This window comes from Sorex araneus, chromosome 3 (genome assembly GCF_027595985.1).
Source record: "Sorex araneus isolate mSorAra2 chromosome 3, mSorAra2.pri, whole genome shotgun sequence".
Lineage (NCBI taxonomy): Eukaryota > Metazoa > Chordata > Mammalia > Eulipotyphla > Soricidae > Sorex > Sorex araneus.
The window spans coordinates 99,700,858-99,722,111 of record NC_073304.1 but is presented as its reverse complement, the minus strand read 5'-3'; the positions used below and the strand labels follow the sequence as shown (position 1 = coordinate 99,722,111).

Genomic DNA, 21,254 nt, shown 5'->3' with positions numbered 1-21,254 from the left:
GAAACTCAGTTGTCTCATCTGTAAAATGGGGATAAGAATACCTGCTGACTGGCGTTATTGCACCTAGAAAGGCAAGCAGCATGGAAAGCTCCAGCTGAGCCCCGGCAGAAGCCTACGAGACCCTCGTTGTTGCTGTCAGTTACCAAGGACAAACAGGTGCAGAGAGAGACAGGCCAAAGCAAAGCATCTCAGTCTCCTCCCAGACTGGAGGTCCAGGCCTCGCCCTCTCTCCTCCCGTTCCGAGGTGCTCCCTTACAGACAGAGGCCTGGGAGGCTCACAGGAGGTCAGCGCGGTCCTCTTTGGGCCCGCCCCCCTGGCCAGCGGCCTGGCCTGGAGCTGGGGCAGGACTAGTGGGGTGGCCGTGGGTGGAAAGAGGAAAACCACTCGGCGAATTGCCCTGCGGCCGGCCGGGCGCCCACGAGGCGGTATTTATAGAGGGCCCCGCGGCTCCCCTGCCTGGCGGTGCAGTTAACCCTGCGCAGGCCGCGGGCAGGAGCCAAGCCCGGTGGAAGGGGGGCCCTGGCGGGCCGGGGGCGGCGCTCGGCGTCCGGTCACCTGTTCCCTGCGGAAAGGCCGTCCCGGACCTCCTCGGAGCCCGGCGCGGGCGGGGGATGGGCAGCGCGGGGCGCGCGGCGCTGGGGGCGCGGGGGCCCGAGGCGGGGCGCTCCCGGGCGGCCTTTCCGGGCCCGCGGCCTCCTCCGGGCCGCCCCGCCCCGCGGGCTCCCGGGGCCGCCCCCGGCCCGCGCCCGCGCCCCACCTCGCCGGGCGGCGCGTCCCCGCGTCCCCGCGTCCCGGAGCCGGCGCGCGCGGTGAGTGCTGGCGTGGCGGGCCCGGGCCTTTGTGTGCGGCGTACGGGGCCCCGCGCCCGCTCCCGGGTGCGGCCCGGCCGGGGGAGGGGGGCAGGCGCGGGTCTGGCGCGGGGGTCGCGCGGGGAGGGGCTGCGGGCCGGGGCGGGGAGGCCTGCGGAGGAAAACGCCCGACCGGGAATGCAAGGGGGATGGGAAGGGCGCGGGGACCCTCTGCTGCCCCCCGCGCCCCGCCCCAGGGTCAGGCGCGGCCGCCGGACAGTCCGCAGGCAGCAGTGGGCGAGCGGGCGGTGGGCAGATGCGAGAACAGGTGGGGCGTGTTGGGGTGCAAGGCCGGTGGGGGACAAAGAACAACTGGGCGCCGGAGATGGGAAGTTGGAGGGGAGGGGAGGTGGCCAGGGGAGGCTCTGGGGCGTCTGGGCCCAGGGCTGCCCTTGGACCCCCGTGGGCAGGCTTGGGGCCCTCGGGCGCTCTACAGCCACGAAATGGGGTTTATTTCCAAACCAGACCTGCCCTGGGGAGATGTGTGTGCTGGGTGACTCAGACGGGGTCCGAGGGAAACAGTGGCAACAGGAAGGGAGACGCTTGCAGGAAGGGGGCAGTTTGACTTCAGCGGGAAAGAAATACAAGGATTCCCCCTTAACCGAATGTGGAAGTTTATGGTTCTCCCTTCCTTCCTTCCTTCCTTCCTTCCTTCCTTCCTTCCTTCCTTCCTTCCTTCCTTCCTTCCTTCCTTCCTTCCTTCCTTCCTTCCTTTCCTTTCTTCCTTTCCTTTTTTTCTTAGCTTTTGGACCACTCCTGGCGATGCATAAGGGTTTCTCCTTAGGGGAGCATTTGAGATGGTGGGGAACCGAACCCAGGTCCGCCACATACAAGACAAGCACCCTACCTGCTGTACTGTCCTATTGCTCCGGTTTCCCTGATTCCCTTGCTTACGTGTGCCAGGAGTCAGCTTCAGTATAAAATGGTAATGAAACTGTCCTGTTCCTTTTTGTCTGGGGCTTGGGGGGTGTCATACCTGTCAGTGCTCCTCAGGATTTAACTCCTGACACTGTGCTCAGAGATCACTCCTGGTGGTGCTGGGGAACTCTGTTGGGTCCCCAAGGACCCAGCTGGGGCTGCTGTGTGCAAGGCAAGTACCTCACCCTCCGTACTCACTCTCTCCCACTGGGAGCTATTCTCTGGTGTGTTTTTGCTTGTTTTGATTTGGGGGCCACACCCAGCAGCACTCAGGGCTTCCTTATGGGGCTGGGGGCACCTATAGGTGGTGCCAGGTATAGAACCCAGGTCAACCGCCTTGCAGAACAAGTGCCCTACCCACAGTACTCTCTCTTTCCCTGGCTGATCTGTTCTTAAGAATGGCCTTCATTTACTTCAGCCTCCTCCTTCCCCCCGATGTCCAGAATCCCCAGGAAAGCAGACACTGTCCGACCCTCCTTGCTGAGGGACCTTGAAGTCTCTTTCATCACTACTGTGCCTTTCTTGTGGTGGTGACAGGTTGGAGCGGGGACACCGAGTCGCTGTGCTTGCACACAAATGCTGGCAGTGGGCTGTCATGCTGCTTCGCCCTCGCGCTTGGCCGCACTGTGATGGTGAGGTTCTCCAGGCATGGCTCACACTTGGTTGTGGTGTGCTGGAGATGGCGCGTGTGGTGGTGGCACTGGGGATATGCCGTCACCTTGCTGGTGGCATGCAGGTGGTGCCAGGGATGGAGCGCCACAGTTCATTCTTGCAAGGCAGGTCCTTTGCCTCTGACTATTGGAACTGTCACCCCGATGGGTTGAGAAGCCTGGGGCCAGTGACCTGTGATGTCTCTGATGTCTGACTCTTAAGCAAACGGGAACATTTGGGATGAGTATGTTCCCTACTTGCCTAATACCTGGCACTTAGAGCACCACTCTATGTGCTCACGGTCGAGCCCGGAAATCTTTCTCCCCTGAAATAAATGTCTCACAGTCTGACATCTAGACACCTTTCATGTGACTGAAATTTTTCTTCATGACCTGAGGGCAGCTCTGTGCACCTGGTGAGGTGTGGCTTGGTTGGAGGATAGGGCCCAGGCCTCACGCACCTGAGGCACGTGCTTTGCCACTGAGCCTCGTCCTGACCTGCCCACGTGTATGTGCACCGTGGGGCTGCAGGGCCAGGGGACTTGATGGAACTGAGCCCTGACGTTTCTGTTGGTCCTGATCCTTGCAGTTCTCCCTTCTCTCCATTGTGTGCTCTCCCGCCCACCTGCAGCGAGTGAACTTTCTTATTTACTCTAAACCCGTGTCCCAAACACCAGCTGTCCAGTTTGTTAGACACGAGGCTGCAGGTCTGCGGGGAGGAGGGGCTGAGCTGAGGACCCGTTCCTCCCTCCGTGCCTGGCTCAGTTACGGGGGCCCGAGAGGAACAGATGGTCTGAATGTTTCACATGCTCCGTGTCTGACAGCTGGACGGGAGCCTCTGTGATGTTGGTGGACAGGATAGTCGCAGAGGAGGCTCCTTCAACGGTGACCTTCTCTGGAATTCTAAGGCATCTGTCCTTCTTGGGAACTGGGCGTGCTTCCTTGGGAGCTGGGCAGTGTTGTCTGGGGCCCGAGATGCGGTGTGACCCAGAGCCATGGGCAGGATTTCACAGGGCCTCGAGATTCCCAGTGCTCCGGGGAGAAGGAGCCTTGGGTCTGTGGCCACTTGGCTTCCAGCTGTCCTGGGTTTGGGACGCACCGAGGCGGCCTCTGAAGTTCTGACCACATGAGCTCAGGCCTGAGTCAAGGCATCAGGGGAGGAGGAGGGGCAGAGGGATGATGTCACCGCTGTGAGCGTATCACCCGGGTGGCCACTGCTCCCTGCTGTCCCTTTCCCACCCCACAGCAGGAATGCACCCCTCAAAAGGGAAAGAACCAGAACCTGGTATGGGGGGAACGAGTGTGGGAACGGCTCCGTGTGACCCTGGAGAAACTTCCTTTGGCCTGGTGACTCAGTGGGTGGAAGATGTGGCAGAGGGTCACATGTACAGTGGTGCAACCCTCCCCAGCCATCCCTGCAGGATGCAGGTCCCCTGGGAGCACTGAGCTGGCAGGTTTGTGCCGGGGGGGGGGGCGGCGGGGGGAGGAGATGAAACTGTGCCGATCTCTGGTGGTGCTGGTGGTGCTGCCATCTGGTTTCAACATCACAACTGTCCCATGGTAAGAGGGCTTGACTGAGGCCCAGAAATGGGGTGTCGCAGGCCCAGAAGAGCCCTGCTGGGGCGGCAGTGCTGTCTGCTCCAGATCGGACTCTCAGCCACTCTGAAGACAGACACAGACTTTGCCTCACTCTGGAACCCTGTGAGAGATGCCCAGGTCCCTGCAGGGAGCCGAGAGAGGGGACACCTGAGCTAGGGTCCCCCAGGATCCCCCACACCTCAGGTTTGGTTTGGTTTTGGGGCCACACCTGGCAAGGCTCAAGGCGTAACTCTTGTCTCTGCACTCAGGGATCACCCCTGGCAGTGCTCGGGGACTATATGGGGTGCCAAGGATAGAACCAGGGCCAGCTGCTCGTAAGGCAAGCTCTCCCTGTGGTACCACCCTCCAGCCTCCCCACCCCCACCCCCACCGCAGTTTTGAGCAGCTGCTCCCTCCACCCCCCAACTCTGGCTGAGAATGAGGCCCTCCTGTACAGCCCGAGGCCTCTGTGCAGCAGGCTTCCCAGGCCGCAGAGGGGGTGAACGCAGGGTTCGCTGGGAGCCTTGGAGTAGGCACAGGCTGCTCCTGGGATGTGTTTTGTGGGAGGCCCTGTCCTGGGGACCAGGCGGCAGCAGGGGCGGCAGGGGCTAGAGCTGCTGTCGGGGGCCCAAGGGGTGGAGAACTGGCAGGGAGGAGCTGGATTCTGAGCCGGCTCTGCTGGTTTGGACTGGGGATGCTGGTGTGGATCTAGGTGGGAAGGGTGGTCCCAGGAGCCTCCCAGAGTTCTTGGCTGGGGAGGGAGGGCGGGGAACTGGGGGTTCTCTGCACAGTATGCCGGATAGCACTGTCAACAGTGCTCTGTGCACAGTACACCTGACAGCCACGGTGATAGCTGTCAACAGTGCCTGGGCTCTGGATTCCCCCACCCCCACCACCCCTTGTGCTCTCTGTACAGGACGTCAATTCTGTCACTGCTCTGTGGCCCTGGGGGACAGGGGCACTGCCGTGGTGAGTGCCAAGTGGCGCCGGGGCAAGGCTGAGCACTGGTACCCCATGAGGGGCCCCGAGGCCTGTGTGCCCTTTACCTGGAAACCCTCTCCCAGCCCCTCCTGCCCCTGAACCCCAGCTGCGCCTGTGACGGCGGGGAGGCCGCATGCTGGGCCCTGACCCCCATTGTGGGGCAGACCTGGCCAGGGAAGTTCCAGGAAGCCTCCACTCTGGGCACTGGGGGAGGCTGCTGTGGCCTGGGGGATCCCCCCGGAAGGCCAGCAAGCTCCGAGGCTTAGGAGGAGAGGGGTGAGCTGGGTGGCTCTGGGACGAGTCTCCTTCGAGCAGAAAGCGACAGGGCCAGAGCCTCGGGAAAGTAGGTCAGTCTTTCCTCGGGGGTGTGGAGGCATCTGACAGCACTGGGGGTTGCAGAGGGAGCAGAGCGGGCTGTGCCCGAGGCCGGCCTGGCCTTGACCCGGGGTCATCTCTCTGGCTTGCTCGCAGGCCCGCTCAGCTTCCTCCCACTCCCTGCCCTGGTGGCTGCAGCAGGGAAGCAGGCGGGAGCAGGGCTGGAGTGTGGAGGGAGGGCCCCAGACGGAGTTGGGGTCCGGGAGCCTCGACACCAAAGTAGCTTGACGTGTCCCAGGGTTCCATGCCTTCCGTGGTGTGTGCGCGCATATATGTGTGGGTGAGTGCACGTGTGCATGTGTACATGTATGCTAGTGTGTATACATGTGAGTTTGTGAGTATATGTGTATGTGTGCATGTGCCAGTGTGTATGTTTATCTGCATGTATGTGCATGTGAGTAAATGTGGGTATATATGTTTGTGTGCACATGTGTATGTATATGTGCAGGTATATGTGAGTGTGTGCATACCTACCCCGTCCCTTCCTTCTGCTGGTATTGCTGTTGTGATCGTTTCGGGTTGCACACACACACTTGGCTCCAGTACCAGCGTGTTTGGGGTGGTGGAGGTTAGGCCACACCCTGGGGTGCTCAGCGGCTCTTCCCAGCTCTGTGCTCAGGAGTGCCTCCTGGCAGTGCTCGGGATGGCCGGGGCGCAGCTCTGTGTCGCACTCCTGTACTACACATGACACTCTTTGTCTGTGGCTGAAGGGCTCACATGTGCTCGCGGGGGTCATACTCCTGGTGGCAGTGCTCAGATATTGGTGCTTGACTCAGGGCTGCACCCCTCACTGGTGGTGCTCACATGTGCCTGGCTGGGCCAGGCTGGAAGTTGTGGTGCGGGGGGCCCCAAATAGCCGAGCTGCCTGCCTGGTGCTCCGTGAGCACGGTGGCCCCTCCTTGGGAAGGAGGTGTGAGAGCCCGTGTGTAGACGTCTGTGCCCGTGGGCTCGAGCGTCTGGGCATGCGCTTCCCGTTCTGAGGCTGTCACGCGGCCTCTCAGGCACAGCTCCTGAGCCTTGGAAGAGGCCGATGCATTGGGATGACCACTCCCACCATAAGCGGCTGTGATAGCCAGGCCGTAGCTGTCAGTAAATGTCTGGGTGCACCGACACTCACCGAGGTGTGGTCTTTTCAGGTGCTGAAAGCGCCACCCTAGCTGTGGTCAGCAGGCCGAGGTTGTAGGTGGGGGTGTCATGGCTTGGGAAGGCCAGGGCCTCTCTGTTCGGGCTTCCTCTGCCGTGCCTCATCTAGTCAGGAGGAAGCAGACAGAGGTGCCAGGAAAACCTCGGCCCTGCCCTGCGGGGCTGGCCGCCTGGACAGGCCTCCTGCCACCCTGACTCACACACACAGTCACTGCCCGGGAGGAATCGATTCAGGGCTGGGAGTGGTGCCCGGAGGGCACCCTGGAACTGTTAAAGGGCCCAGACAGATCAGAGAAAGGGAAGGTCTGGGGGATTTCCAGGGAGCTCCAGAGATCCCCTCTGCCCCCCACCAGCCCTCACCTGCTCACACAGCGCTGCCGCCCACTGCAGGTCAGGGTAGATCATTTGGCTCACTTGGCATCCTGAAACTGGCGTCTGTTACTCCTGTGTGCAAGAGAACAAATCTGAGTATCAGAGAGGAACATTGCCCAGAGTCCCTAAGAAGTGGCAGAGTCCGATTTGAATCTCTAGCTGTGTATGTTTATGTGCATGCATCGTGTGTGTGTGTGTGTGTGTGTGTGCACATTTCCACATTTGTGCCTTCCCCCACCGCCGTTCTAGGGCTCACTTCTTCCATGAAGCCTCTTCTACATGATCCCACTAGGAGGTAGGGGCCTGTGTTAGCGTCCATCTAGGGTTAAGGAGAGAAGGCCCAGAGAGGCGATGGGTTTGCCCTCCCCAGCCTAGTGAGTGAGTGCTGGTGGCTACTCTCAGATCCACCAACATCTTTGGTGTTACTGGTTTCCGGTTTTCTTCGCTTAACTGCTAAAGAGTTAGAGGCCCATGGCCAAAGTTACAGGAAAGTGGCGGCTAGAAAGTGGAGGCAGACTCTGGCCCTTGTTCCCATCAGCCAGAGTTCAGGGCCCCACTTCAAACCGTTTCCCATTTCTAACCACACCCCCCTCCCCGCTGATCGCTCTCTCACCCCTTCCACTCCTTCTTTGCACAGAGCCGTTATTCCAGTGATAAGCCAGTGCCGGAATGGAGCAGTCAGTCACATCTCAGGCAGACGCGGGGTTCCTGCTCAGCGAGGCCCCAGTCTAGCCCCGGGAAGCAGACTGCACAATGAATAATAGGGACTTCCTCGAGAAGTCCCGGCTTCTGACCCCGCTTTTCAGCCAAGGTGCCTCTCAAGATAAAGAAGCCATCCGGACCTCATTACTCATGTCAGCCAGAAAGAAGGAATTGTGCTTGCAAATCCTGTGGAGTAGGGAGGGTTCTCTGCGGGGAGGGTGGAGCGGGGCTGGTCCAGGCCAGGGGCGGGGGGCCTCCTCGGGGACTCTGGGAGGAGATCAGACCTGGGAGGCTCTGCAGAGTGAGAGGGGCTGATTAAATCCTGACGGCGAGAAATGCAGCACGTGCATGTACTTACGGCCATTCTGTAGCCTGTAACTGGTGCGGGGGGATCTGTTGGTGCGCAGAGCTGGCAGGGAGTGAGAGAGTATTGCTGAGAGGAAAGGCCTGAGGTGATCCACCGAACCTGCTTCGGCAGATCCGAGAGACGCAGAGGTGGAGAGAAATTGGGAGAGTGAAGCTAGATTTGGACTGCCAGGGCCAGAAAGGAAATACTTGAGGCTCCGTGACTGCGGTCACCACTCTGTCCTGCTGCCCCAGTGCAGAACCTGCACAGACAATAAGTCAATGAATGAAGCGTGGCTGTGTGCCCAGGAGTCTATTTACGGGCACTCAAATGTAAATTTCGCAGAACTTCCATATGTCAGGAAATAGTCTTCTGGTTTTTCCTAATGCTTCCAGAGGTAACACCAGGACCGGGGAGGTGGCTCCTGGGCTGGGGCACATGCCTGGCTGCACAGGAGGGTTCCAGGGTTGGTCCCCAGCACCTCCTGGCTTCCCCCCACCCCCCAAAAGCAAACCAAAACAAGTCAAAAAATTAAAACTAGCATTATTTTTTTTTTTTTTGGTAGAAAAATAGGTGGTGGGCTCCGTCTGGTCTGCGGGCTGGCCGGCTGACCTCTGAGATCAGTTTTGGCATTAGGGGTGGCTGCTGTTGATGATGGCTTGCAGCAGGGAGAGAGAACGCAGGGTTCTGCTTTAAGCAGAAGGGTGACTAGTGGTTCCTTTCCAAGGGATCAGAAAATTAGAGGGACACATGGAAAGGGAGATGCCTGTGAGTCACTGGAACGGAGATGTTTGGGCAACAGTGGGATTTAAGTTTAGAGCTCCGAGGAGAGGTGTGGACAGAAGTAAATTCGGGAGCTTCTATCGTATCGATGATATTTAAAGCTCTGGGAGTGGATGAAATCATCTAGGGGAAAAAAAAGAAAAACAACAGTAGCACTGAGGAGTCAGCCTGAAAGCAAGCTGCAGGGCTCGATGTGGGGACAGTTGGGTCTTCAGTGCAACTTGGGGACGTAGAGGCACAGAGGGGAGACTTGACTGTGGCTGAGACTTTCCTGCTAACACCGAACGAGGTCGTCCCATTCACCTAGACTTCAGGCACACAACCGACCAGTCACCGAGTGAGCTCCAGGCCAGCACAGATTATTTGTGAAAGGTGTATGTGGAAAGTTAACATTCGGGTGCCTCTTTGTGTGTTTGGTGCCACACCTGGCTGTGCTCAGGGCTGACTCAGGCATGGTGCTATGCTTGGGTTCACTCCTGGCTGGGCTCAGGGGATCCAAACCGGTTCATCTCATGCAAGGCAGGAGGCTTACCCGCCGTATGATCTCTGCTGCCCCAGGTCCCCCTTGCTTCCCATTTTAGCTGCTTCCTGTGTTTTTGTAAACCAGTTTCTACAAACGATGGTCCCTGGGCTGAATCATCTGCACTTGTTTTTGTATAATCCACGGGGTCAGAATGACTTTTTCCTTTCTAACAGTTGGGGGAAAGATCATGTGGTTCATGAAAATTATAGACCAATATAACCAGAGTGTCTGTGTGATGGGACACAGCGGGTCTTTTCTACATGCAGATCACTCTGTCGGGTTGCTGGCCACATCAGGGCAAAAGCTGAGGGTCACGACAGGTACTGCGGGGCCTGCAGAGCCTGCAGTGTTACTACCTATAGTTCTTCACGGAAGGAAACATCCAGGGCTCTATTCAACATCTGGGCAGCAGTGGGTCCATATACAGGTGGGGGGGGGGGGTGTGTTTTTGAGCAGCCCAGGAGGGAATGATGTAGAAAAAGGTTTTGGTTTCATCAACTTTTTCTTGTCTAGGAGTGTGTGTGTGTGTGTGTGTGTGTGTAAGTGCATGCGTGTGTATGTGTGCATGTGTGTGTGTGCGTGTATGTGTGTGCACATGCATATGTGCCTGTGTATGCATGCATGTGTGTGTTTGCACATGTGTGTGTGCTTCAACAATTCTTGGGGACCTGGGTCTCATACTCAGCGACACTTGGCCTTACAGTTTTGTGTCCCTTGGGTCAAGTGATTTCATGTTGCTGGCCTGTTGGTGCTGGGGGAATCAGGGCCATACCTGGTGAGGCTGGGGCATTCTGTGCCAGGGATCTTGGCTGGTGCCTTCTGTAGGCCGGCATGCACTCCAGCCCTTTGAGTTGTCTCTTTTCCCACCACCAGGTCTTATTTTGAGAAGATCATTTAAAAAAAAATCTCTCCCTTTAAGATTCAAATCTTGGGCTAGAGAGATTGTATAGGAGGTAAACAGTGACCTTGCAAGTTGCCACATTCAGCACACCCTGGTTTAAATCCTTAGCACCACATTTGGTCCCCTGAGCACCAAAGGGGATCACTCCTGAGCACAGAACCAGGAATAGCCTCTGAGCATGTGGTCCCCAGAGCAAAAGGAAATAAAAAACTTTGAGCCCGAGAGCTAGTTTAGGGGTTAAGGCACTTGCCGTGTATGCAGCTGACCCCACTTCCATCCCCAGCATCCCATCTGGCCCCGCCCAGCCCCACCAGGAGTGATCCCTGAATGCAGAGCCACGAGTGAGCCCGGGACACCTTCTGGTGTGGCTCCCAAAACCATCAAACAAAAATCAGATTTTCTCAGTAAGGGTAATATTACCTATTGGTTGACTCATCAAATGGTGAGCCTACCCAGACCAGCAAGTCCACGCCTCAGTGAAAACCTTCCTCCTCACCCATAAACAAAATCAAACCCAAACATCTTGTCTAGTCAGAGCCTTTTGGCTTCTCCTGGATGCACCCGCTCACACTCTACTCCCAGCTTCAACCACCTTTGCACAGTGTTCTCCTGCCTGCCGTGGCTCTTCTCAGGGGTCACCTGGGGGCTTGGGGTCCACTTTTAGGGCTCAGCTTTGGGATTACCTTGTTACTGTTAGTTAAATAGTCCATTGGAATGAGTTGCGTGTGTGTCTGGCTTCCCTAGTGGGTGCGATACAGGCCCATGGTTCCTCATCTCTCCGTCCCCAGCACGCGGGTGAAATGAAGTCTGAGTGCACTGACTGAGTATATTCCAAGATGCCTTCACTTGCAGGTCAGAGAAACCAAGCACGAATGTTTTGTTGTTACTTGTTTTATTTTGGAGCTACACTCAGTGATGCTCAGAGCTTACTCCGGGCTTTGTACTCAGGGGTCAATCCTGGCAGTGCTCAGGGGACCATATGCAGTGCCAGGGATGGAACAAGGGTTGGCTGCCTGCAAGGCAAGCGCCTCACCCCCTGTACGATCTGTATGGCCTGTATGGCTCTGTTGTTTGTAATGTCAGGGATCAAATCCAGGTCCTCACACAAGCAAGGCAGGTGTCCTCTGCCAACGGACTCTGTCACCAAGCTACGTCTCCAGCCTGAACTTAGATTTTTTTTTTTAGTGGAAATGTTTGATTCAAATATGTGGGCAATATGGGCATGCAACTCAAAGAGGCATACATGTTTCAGTGCTCGATACCGCTTTAGCTTTCATCTTTTCCTCTATTTCTTTTTTTTTTCTTTTCTTTTTTGGGTCACATCTGGAGATGCACAGAGGTTACTCCTGGCTTTGCACTCAGGAATTACTCCTGGCAGTGCTCAGGGGACCATATGGGATGCTGGGAATTGAACCCAGGTCAGCCACGTACAAGGCAAACGCCCTACCTGCTATGCTATCACTCCAGCCCCTTCTCTATTTATTTCTTTGGATTAATTCTTCAACTCATTTGTCATGGGTAGATTCCTTGCCAACTGCTACAGACCAAGTACTTGTTAGCACTCTCAGCAAGAACCTTTTGTGTGTATGGGGAGGGTGGGTGGGGGGTAGCCACACCTGGTGGTGCTTAGGACTTACTTCTGGTTCTGTGCTCAGGAATTACACTTGGAGATGCTCAAGGGATCATGTGCAGTGCTGGGGATAGAACTTAAATTGGTCATGTGCATGGCAAGTACCTTACCCACTGTAGTCTCTCTCCAGCCCTGGCAATCTTTTCTGATTTACCTCAGTTGCAAAGCTTTGGAAACTTCTGATTGGATATGGCTTGGCCCCCATCGTTATTTTCTGCCAATCACTGTGTGAGAATAGGGCAGGGTTTCTCCACGGAATTGGCACTGCTCTCCTGCTAGGACCTGAGGCTGGTGGCCAGCCTCACCAGCACACACCACAAGGCTGTGTTCCCCGCAGAAAGAGTGGCCCTTTTAGGGGAGGGAGGGAGAGGAGAGAGAGGGGGACAGAGAGAGAGACAGACAGAAAGCTATCTTTGAATTAAGGATGTGGAGCAGAATAAGTAAAAGTATTTGAGTAGCTAGAGTAGGCAGGGAAGCTTTGCTCCGCATCTGTTCCACCTCCCTGGCAAGAGAAGGTGCAGAAGCCGTTAGGCCGGGAGACAGCTCCCGGTCAGGTGGGGAGGTGGCCATCTGCTTTACGATGGGACTGTCCCCAGGTTCCTGAAATTGCCTGTGCTGGTGCTGGGGGAACTCGAGCGACCTCAGAGGTGTTGTCAGGGATATTTCAGAACAGACTGGGGTAGGCAGTGGGAGGCGGCGGGGGTGGAGGGCTGGCATTCCAGTTTCCCACTGTGTGCTGAGTCAGCCCAGGGTCCTTAGCCGACCCCTGGCTGCCTCCTGCTCCATCTCCTGCGGCCTCTCTGCATCCTGTTGCCTGGAGTGTGCCAGGTGCTCCCTGCTCTGGAGTGCTGATGCTGAAATGCCTGGTCCTCCCCGAGCTCCTCACCAAGCTTCCACGCCTCCCGTACCCGGTACAAGCCTGCACCAAAGAAGTTGCCGTGCACTATTTTATTTTATACTTCCCCCATACATTTTTATTTGCTTTTGTTGTTATTATTATTATTGTTATTATTACTTTTTTACTATTTTGGTTTGGGGGCATACCTGGCAATGCTCCAGGCTTACTCCTGGCTCTGTGCTCAGGGCTTACTCCCAGTGATGCTCAGGGACCCTATGGGGCTCAGGGAATCAAATCCCAATCAGCTCTGTGCAAAACAAGTAAGTGCCTTACCCGCTGTACTAGCTCTCTGGCCCTGCTTTTATACTGTAAGTGATTTTTTTCCCGAGGGTCCGAGGAGGGCTGAGCCATAGAACTCCTGCTTTGTGGACATGGGTGGAGCCCTGGCACGGTTGCCTCACCGTGTGCCCCAGTGCGATCCCAGAAGCTCTTCCTTCTGAAGATCCTAGAGGAGAGCCCCAAATGCGATCCTTGGGAGCACCACAGCCAAATGTCTCAAATGTGCTCAAGCACCAAATGTCTTGAGCACTGCAGCCTCACACGTGTGAGTCACACAGGCCTGCATGAGGGCCACATGCCAGGTTGTATGTGCAGCCCTGACCACACACAGTGAACAGCAGCAACACACAAAAGGGATGGGGGAGAGGGATGGAGTTAAGGAGAAAAAGATTTTATTTTATTTTATTTATTTATTTATTTTTCTTTTTGGGTCACACCCGGCGATGCACAGGGGTTACTCCTGGCTCTGCACTCAGGAATCACCCCTGGCGGTGCTCAGGGAACCATATGGGATGCTGGGAATTGAACCCGGGTTGGCCGCGTGCAAGGCAAACACCCTACCCTCTGTGCTATTGCTCCAGCCACAAGGAGAAAAAGATTTTAAAATGTGATATTTCAAATAGGGCAGTTAACAGAGGCAGTTACCTCTGTGACCTTAGGTAAGTAATTTTTTTTCACTTTTATTATTGAATCACTGTGAGATAGGCCCTTACAAATCTGTTCATGATTGTATTTCAGTCATACAGTATTCCAACACGCATCTCTCCACCAGTGCACATTTCCCAGCACCAACCAGTGTCCCCAGGTTCCCTCCCATCACCCCCGCCCCCCCACCCCATGTCTGCCTCTGTGGCAGGTGCTTTCATTCTCTCTCTCTCTCTCTCTCTCTCTCTCTCTCTCTCTCTCTCTCTCTCTCTCTCCCATTTTGGGCATTGTGACTTGCAATATTGATACTGAAAGGTTATCAAGATTATCTTAGGTAAGTATTTTTTGTGGGAAGGTGTGTGGGCACACCCAGTAGTGCTCAGGCCTTACTCCTGGCTCTGTGCTTAGGGGTCATTCCTGGCAGGGCTCAGGGCACCCTATGGGATGCTGGGACCCAGCCTGGGTCAGGCACATGCAGGGCAAACACCCTACCTGCTGTCCAGTGTCTCCAACCCCTTGGCCAAGTGTTTTACTTGTCGCTGTGCCTGAACATTCTCACTATTGAAATAACCACAGTTACTCCATCAGAGAGTGACTTGACGAGCTCATGTGTGTGTAGTACTTTGAACAGAGCCCAGCACATAGTAGACGTCCAACAGAGTAGGCTTTTGTTATTACTTGATAGGTAATTTTATAAACCCTAATAATAAACCCAACCCAACTTGTGAGTGAGAACTTTTACCCTTGCACTGTGCCTGGCGTGGTGCCTGGTATATCGAGACTACAGAAGCGTTTTGTTGCATGGATGGATAGCTCATGCTAGAAGGCTTGAAGTAGAATAATAACCAGCTTTATGAGGGAATCAAGCAGACCATGGAAACAACGGCTTGGCGCTCCTACTTAATCCCTGACAGAATCCACGAGCAATTGCCTGCCCGCCTGTGTTCGATGAGCCTCTTCTCGGATTCTTTTCCTTTCAGTAGAGCAGTGATGCCTGTTCAGCTGTAGCGTGGAGGTAGGTGGGTTAGTTGGATGGAGGATAACTGCATGCAGACAGTTTCTGGTTATCAGACACAGATTTCCTGGTCTTTGCATCCTTTTGCTGGACGTGATGACATGGCCGCCCAGTGGGGGTCTCCTCCGGGGAGAGGAGGATCAGGTACTCGAGAGGCTGTTGTTAGGGGAAAAACCTATTCTAGGGGGCCTGATGATGAGGAGTGACGAGGGCTGTCTGTGCAGGAGACCCGTCTTGGCTCAGTAGAAGGGAGAACCTTCCACCAGTGGACACCCTCGGGAGGAAGCGGGCACGGTGGTAGCAGGGAGGGGAGAGGAGTTCCTGGTTCTCATACCTTTTTCTTTTTTTTCCCTCTCTTTTGCTTTTTGGGTCACACCCGGCGATGCACAGGCCTTACCTGGCTGATGCACTCAGGAATTACTCCTGGCGGTGCTCGGGGGACCATATGGGATGCTGGGAATTGAACCCGGGTCAGCCGTGTGCAAGGCAAATGCCCTACCCACTGTGCTATCGCTCCAGCCCCTGATACCTTACTCTTAACTTCCCCAGTTTCTCTAGAGCTTCTCGTTCTGCCATTTCCCTCTGTGAGCCCGCCCTGAGCATCCATTTCTGGCAACGCTCGTCTCTGTTCTGTGTTCTGTGTCCAGAGCCTCTTGGACATATTTTTTTTGGGGGGGAGGGGTTATGTGTTGGGGCCACAGCTGGTGGTGCTCAGAGCTGACTCCTGACTCTGCATTCAGGGATCACTCCTGGTGGTTACAGGGGACCATATAAGGTGCCTAGGATCAAACCCAACTCGGATGTGTGCAAGGCAGATGCTCTACCCATTGTACTATCTCTCTGGCTTCGTTAGACATTTTGGTCTGGATGGTCCATAGCTCACGCTCCATAGGAATCATCCTCCCCCCTAAATGTGCCTCCTTTCCAGATGCCCCCCGCCCCTGTCTTACAGAGTCTCACATTAGCTGTTAGCCCCACACTCCCGCACTCAGTGTGTCCGAGATTCTCCCAGCCCCACGCCCCATTATGCATGCCCGGAAATGTCTTCTTGGTGTCCCAGGCATCCCTGAAGGACCCTGATGGGATAGCTTCCGGTTCATTTTCTGAAACATCTATTCAACGTGTGGCTTCCTTTTGCGGTTCTGAGCAGTGGTGATTTTTGTTTGTTTGTTTTTGGGGTCACACCTGGCGATGCACAGGGGTTACTCCTGGCTCATGCACTCAGGAATTACTCCTGGCAGTGCTCAGGGGACTGTATGGGATGCTGGGATTCAAACCCAGGTCGGCTGCGTGCAAGGCAAACATCCGACTCGCTGTGCTATTGCTCCAGCCCCGCAGTGGTGATTTTTATGGAGTAAGGGAAGGGGGAAAATGAGTGGAAAGGAAAGGAGGATGGCTCTGGAAATTAGTTCTTTACTATGCTGCAAGAAAGACCCAAAATAACAGCAAACTTTATAGGTGTGTCCTTGTCACCCGAGTGACAGTCCCATTGTATCCAGGGCTGATCTTGCTCTGGCGTCCCTCGGGTGTTGCCTTTGGCAGCTGTGTCCCAGAAGACTCACTGAGTCTGTGCTCTAGTTGGTGGGAAGGCGGCGGAGAAGAGAGAGAACGTGCTCCATCTCTTTAAGGGCATGGCCCAGAAATTGTATACATCAGTTCCTCTCACATCTGATTGGCCAGAAAATGGTCACATGGGTGTGTCCAGGCTCCAGGAAGCCTGGGCTCTGCAGTCTTTAGCTAAGTGACCTAACTGGAAATTCTACAGCAGAGGGAGAGTATAGGAGTTAGGGGAAAACCAGCGACTCAGGTGTTGGTTATTTTGTACATTTATTTGAGTGTGGACCTTCAAGGCCGCTCATGAGCTCCGCCTTAGGGAACTAGTCCTTGGAAACTTCAAATCCCAGCAAGGTTCCACCAACATCAGCAAAGCCCTTTTATAGAAGGGAACTTGGATCTTAGGCAGGGAGTCACCTCAGGTTGCAGAGTGTAGCGATTAAGGTGCGTGTTTAGCAAGCACCTGTGTTTGAATCCTGGCTCCACAGTCCCCTGGGTATTGCCGGGTCCCGCCCTGGCAAGCCCCATCTTTGCTGGGGAGGCCTGACTGTCCAGCACAGCCAAATCCCATGCTCAGGCCTTGCACCAAACCACCGGCCAGGGGTGCTGAGAATTGCCAGTGGCGACCCAGACCTCCCAGACACCTCTTGGGAGCCCTTGCCACCCTCGTCCACACCCCAAATAAAGACGGCACAGCAGCACCAGGGCCAGGACCAGGATGCCAGCTGTGGGGCTCGCCCCCCAAGGTGAACATGTGTCTGCAGTGCCTGCACGAAAACCCTCAGGGTACCTGACGCTCTAGCGAATGGCTGGGGGTCCCTCAGACCCACAGACCCGCCTTCCCTCCTGCATGGATAGAGCCCATTCTCCAGGCGCACAGCACCTGCCTGCCCCGTCCTGGGGCCCACAGATGAGTGAATGAAGGAGTCCGAATATTCAGTGACTCCCTCAGCTCTGGGGAACAGGAACCCAGCTCAGACTGACTTCACAGAAAGGGTTTGAGTCCAGTGGCCGGGCAGTCTTGAGGCATGGCTGCTCTCGAGAGAATGGACCGTGGGCTGGCCGCCGCCTTGCTGCGCTGGTCCTTACGTGCTCCCTGGACCGTGGTGGGCACTTTCCCATCCTTGTGGGCGCTGCTGTCGGGGCCAGGAGAAGACAGGGCCGCTGGTCATGGAGCCGGGAGCCGGGCCCTCTCGTCCAGGGCACCTTCGCAGACCGCCAGTCTCAGCTCTGGCATTTCATTTCGGCTTGATGTGGGCGCTTCTCTGGGGCAGCGCCAGCTGTGCCGGGCTGATGTGCTGGCTGACCCCGAGGCTGAGGGCGGCCAGGCTCCTTGATTTCCCCACATTCAGCCGAGCTGGGATCTGGGGGGCCCCGGGGGGCCGAGGGAGGGCTGGTGTCTGAGGAGCACTTTCCACCTGGGGTGGGCGAGGCAGCTCCAGGCCTGCACTTTGCCAGGTGCTGTGCCCTCATGGACAAAGACTTGCCTTGTGTCCCCAGGCCCTCTTTCTAGCCGGAGAGCAGCAAGACATGCCCGTCCCTCCTGCTCACGGCTCCTGGGGTCGGGCCACTTGGTGCTGTGGCATTCTCCTCAGGCTCTGGGATGCTGCGAGCGACCGCTCTCTAGGTCTTGAGGCCAGGACGGGAAGAAAACAGGGGCCCCTAGAAGCCCCTCTCTGGGGTAAGGACAGTCTGGCCCTGTGGAGCCTGCTAAGTCTCCCCAGAAAGGAGTGGCCTGGCGCCCTGCCACTCAGAGGGCGGCAGGCACGTCCAGCAGCCCCCCGGGAGTAAAACTCTGGCGTCAGGAAGGAGCTGGGTGAGCAGGGGTGGGGGCTCGGGGCAGGGGGCGATCAGGCTGAGGCTATGGGGAACATGCTGTGGGGAGACGGGAGGCTGGAGCTGGAGAACAGCCGTCTGTCCTCAGGCCTGTGGGGAGTGAGTGTGGCGGGGTACAGCGGAGGCAGGGGTGGGGGCAGGGAAGGGCAGGGTCCTGGCAGGAGAGGAGGCCCCGGAGGGAGGGTGCTGGGGGCGGGGAGGGCAGTGTGGCTTCACTCGCTCTTGCTGTGGGCCGGCAGGATGTGGCCTGCCAGCGGTGCCCCCGTGAATGGGCGCGAGGCTGCTGACTCGACAGGCGGCCTGCTCTGAGACCAGGGTGGCCGGAAGCGGCTGGGAAGGAAGCGGCCCGGGGGTTCCCCAGCCTGCACAGCTGGCCCGGTGGGGGGTGGGGGCGGGCAGGGTGCGTCCTGTTTGGCCCAGGGACTCCCTCAGCTGTCCCCAGGGACTGTGGGTGCCCTGCAGGGGGCTCTCGGAGGGGCGTGGGGGGCCTGGTGGCTGCTGGGGACAGGCAGAGCTGAGTGCCGGGACGTGGGAGCCCCAAGGGCCTCGGCGGTGCTTGCGGGACGCAGCCCCCTCTCGTGTCTGCGTCCTGGTTGCTTTTCTCCTGCGCGACAGGAGCCTTTGGTGCTGGGAGTGAGAGCGCGGCCGGCCCTGGCACTCGGGGAGCTGCTGAGGGCGCCGTGGCCAGGGACAGGCCTTCGCCGAGAGCCTGTCAGAGGGCCTGACCTTCCTGGCCCTGGCCTCACACTCCCACTTCCCCGCAGCCTCCGCCACCCCTCCAGCTGCCCGCCAGCCTCACTCCTGCACAAGCGTCATTCTCCACATGCCTGCCCGTGCTGACCCCTGCTTCCTCTTCTCTGATTCCCGGGGCCCCGGCCTGCTCCCCTCCGCCTCCTCCAGCGCTGCTTTTGCTCAGGCCGCAGCCCTGCCCCGTCCCCCCCATGCCCGACCCTTCAGGGCCCTTACTGCCCTGGTGCTCACCCAGCACCAGGCCGGGCTGCTCCTCGCCCCGGCTGGCCTCCAGCCCTGGCTGTGTCACTGCCCTGGTGCTGCCCCTTTGCTCACAGGTACTCAGCTGCCCCTGTCGCCTCCCCTCGGAGCCGTGTGGGGAGTGGGTGAGGAGGGCGCTGGGTCTCTCTGCCTGCGGGTGGGAGCCCAAGGCCCTCCCACCCATGCCTGGTTTCCTCTCCCTCCCCTCACGCAGGGTGGCCGCCCACCCCTGAGAGCTGGGCTGTCGGCGCCGGGAGGAAGGATGCAGCGTGGCCCCCTCCAGCACGGCTGCCCGACGAGGATGGCCCTGGCTGCAACGCTGGGGGCTCTGTGGTTCTGCCTCACAGGTGAGGTGTGGACGGGGGTTGGGGGTGTGAGACCTGACAGGGCGGGGAACCGTCTGCTCCACTTTGCACACCTTCCCTCAGGGTCCAGCACACAGCAGGCGCTATGTGTCTCGCTTCTGGTGTTTGCTCTGGTGTATAATGGCCATGTGAGCCCCTCCCAGTGCATCCTGCCCCAGGACCTTTGCACCACCCCCGTTCCCTCTGCCGGGGGAACCCCCACCCCCACTTCATTCACTGTTTCCTTCTGCCCTTGCTCACATGTCAGCTATGAGCAAGGGCTGTCTGGACCTTGGGCGGCGGGGGGGAATAGCACCCCCCTCCCTGACACACACACACACACACACACACACACACACACACACACACACACACACACACACACACACACACACTGTGATCTGCTTCTTCCCAGCTTTTTTATTGAGGGGGCAGGGTGGACACTGGGTGGTGCTCAGGGCTGACTCCTGGCTCTGTGCTCTGCTCCTGGCAGGCTTGGTGGACCTATGGGGTGCTAGAGACAGAACCCAGGTCAGTGGTGTGCAGGGCAAACACCGTCCCCGCTGTGCAGCCCTTCCGGGCCCTTGTCCCCGGCAGACCTCTCTCCCTGCCTCCGCAAAGTGCTCCCCGCGCAGTGCCTGCCCTGTCCAGAAATCAGGCCCCACGCCCCGCGCCGGGCCAGTACTCACACAGCAGCTGCTCGAGATCCGCCTTCAGTAACCGATGTCAGGATTTCCGACCAGTGCTTGGCACAGAGCCGGCATCCGAGTGCGGCAGCCCCTGCATGGGAACAGCACCCAGCTCAGATCCTGGCCGAGACCCGCCCGCGCCTGGTGCCTGCGGGGAGCAAAGCTGAGTGTCTCCCGCCACCTGGTGGCGGCAAGGAAGAAGCGGCCCTGTCAGGAATTGTCCAGGAAAGAGGAAAGGGACGTTGGGTGGTCTGCCCCCCTCTGCCCCTGCGAAGGGCACTCTGGCCCAGTGGGTCTCCAGCTGAAGAGCTGGCCTGGGCACCCGGGTTCCAGAGAACCCAGAGTGCTACACATGGGTACCCAGATGATACCTGATTGAAGCCCACTGACTGCCCGTGGCTCTTAAGAAACTCCTGCTCCCATCTGGGCCCCAAGCAGTGACTGGCCTCGCACGTGCCTTTCCAGCCCGGAGCTGGACACCGTTCTGCTGCCGTCTCTCGGCAGTCGGGATCTTGTCTCAAGACCGCCCCCTGGGTCGACCGGCCTGGGAGAGGGAACCGTTTGTAGAGCTTTGTTTCATTCCCATTTAATCTCAGCCTGTAATTTCTTTGTCTCATTTCCCCCAACCATTTTTGGACCTGTCCAGCGGGGCCCTCTGGTGGTGCTCAGGGACCATGCGACGCTGGGGATAGAACTGGGGCTCCTGCGCTCAGCTCATCAGCCTCCTCCCGACCCGCAGCTTCTTAGCCCTTAGCAAGAGTGTGCCTTCCCACCACGGGTAACGCTGTGCAAAATCCAGCCACGTTCACTTAGCAGAAAGAAATGTGTGCCTCTTATCCCGTTAAAATCACTGTTAACAGCTTAGTGTGGATGTTTTTTTTAAACCTTCCCAGTTCATAAAGAAATGCCACCAGCACAGACAGATGTTAACTACCTCCCAGAGTGTTACCTTTCTTCCTTCCTTCCTTCCTTCCTTCCTTCCTTCCTTCCTTCCTTCCTTCCTTCCTTCCTTGATTTCTCTCTTTCTTTCTTCCTTTTTTCCTTCCTTCCTTGATTTCTTTCTTCCTTCCTTCCTTCCTTTCTTTCTTTCTTTCTTTCTTTCTTTCTTTCTTTCTTTCTTCCTTCCTTCCTTGATTTCTTTCTTTCTTTCTTTCTTTCTTTCTTTCTTTCTTTCTTTCTTTCTTTCTTTCTTTCTTTCTTTCTTTCTTTCTTTCTTCCTTCCTTTCTCATTTTTGGGGCGAGGGGGTCACCCC

The 21,254-nt window shown here is 57.2% G+C and overlaps 1 protein-coding gene across 2 annotated transcripts in view; it reads left to right on the top strand.

Moving 5' to 3' along the window:
* The first annotated feature begins 257 nt into the window (after positions 1–257).
* The window catches only part of CD276 (CD276 molecule), a 33,468-nt gene continuing 12,471 nt past the window's right edge, over positions 258–21,254 (top strand). Inside the window, exons 1-3 of one of the 2 annotated variants that reach the window (XM_055133525.1) lie at positions 687–810; positions 1,592–1,774; positions 19,183–19,315. In XM_055133525.1, coding sequence (XP_054989500.1) covers positions 1,772–1,774; positions 19,183–19,315 — 136 coding nt within the window. In that variant the 5' untranslated portion in view covers positions 687–810; positions 1,592–1,771. Of the gene's footprint in view, positions 811–1,591; positions 1,775–19,182; positions 19,316–21,254 lie in introns of both variants that reach the window. The other variant, XM_055133524.1, reaches the window with a different exon arrangement.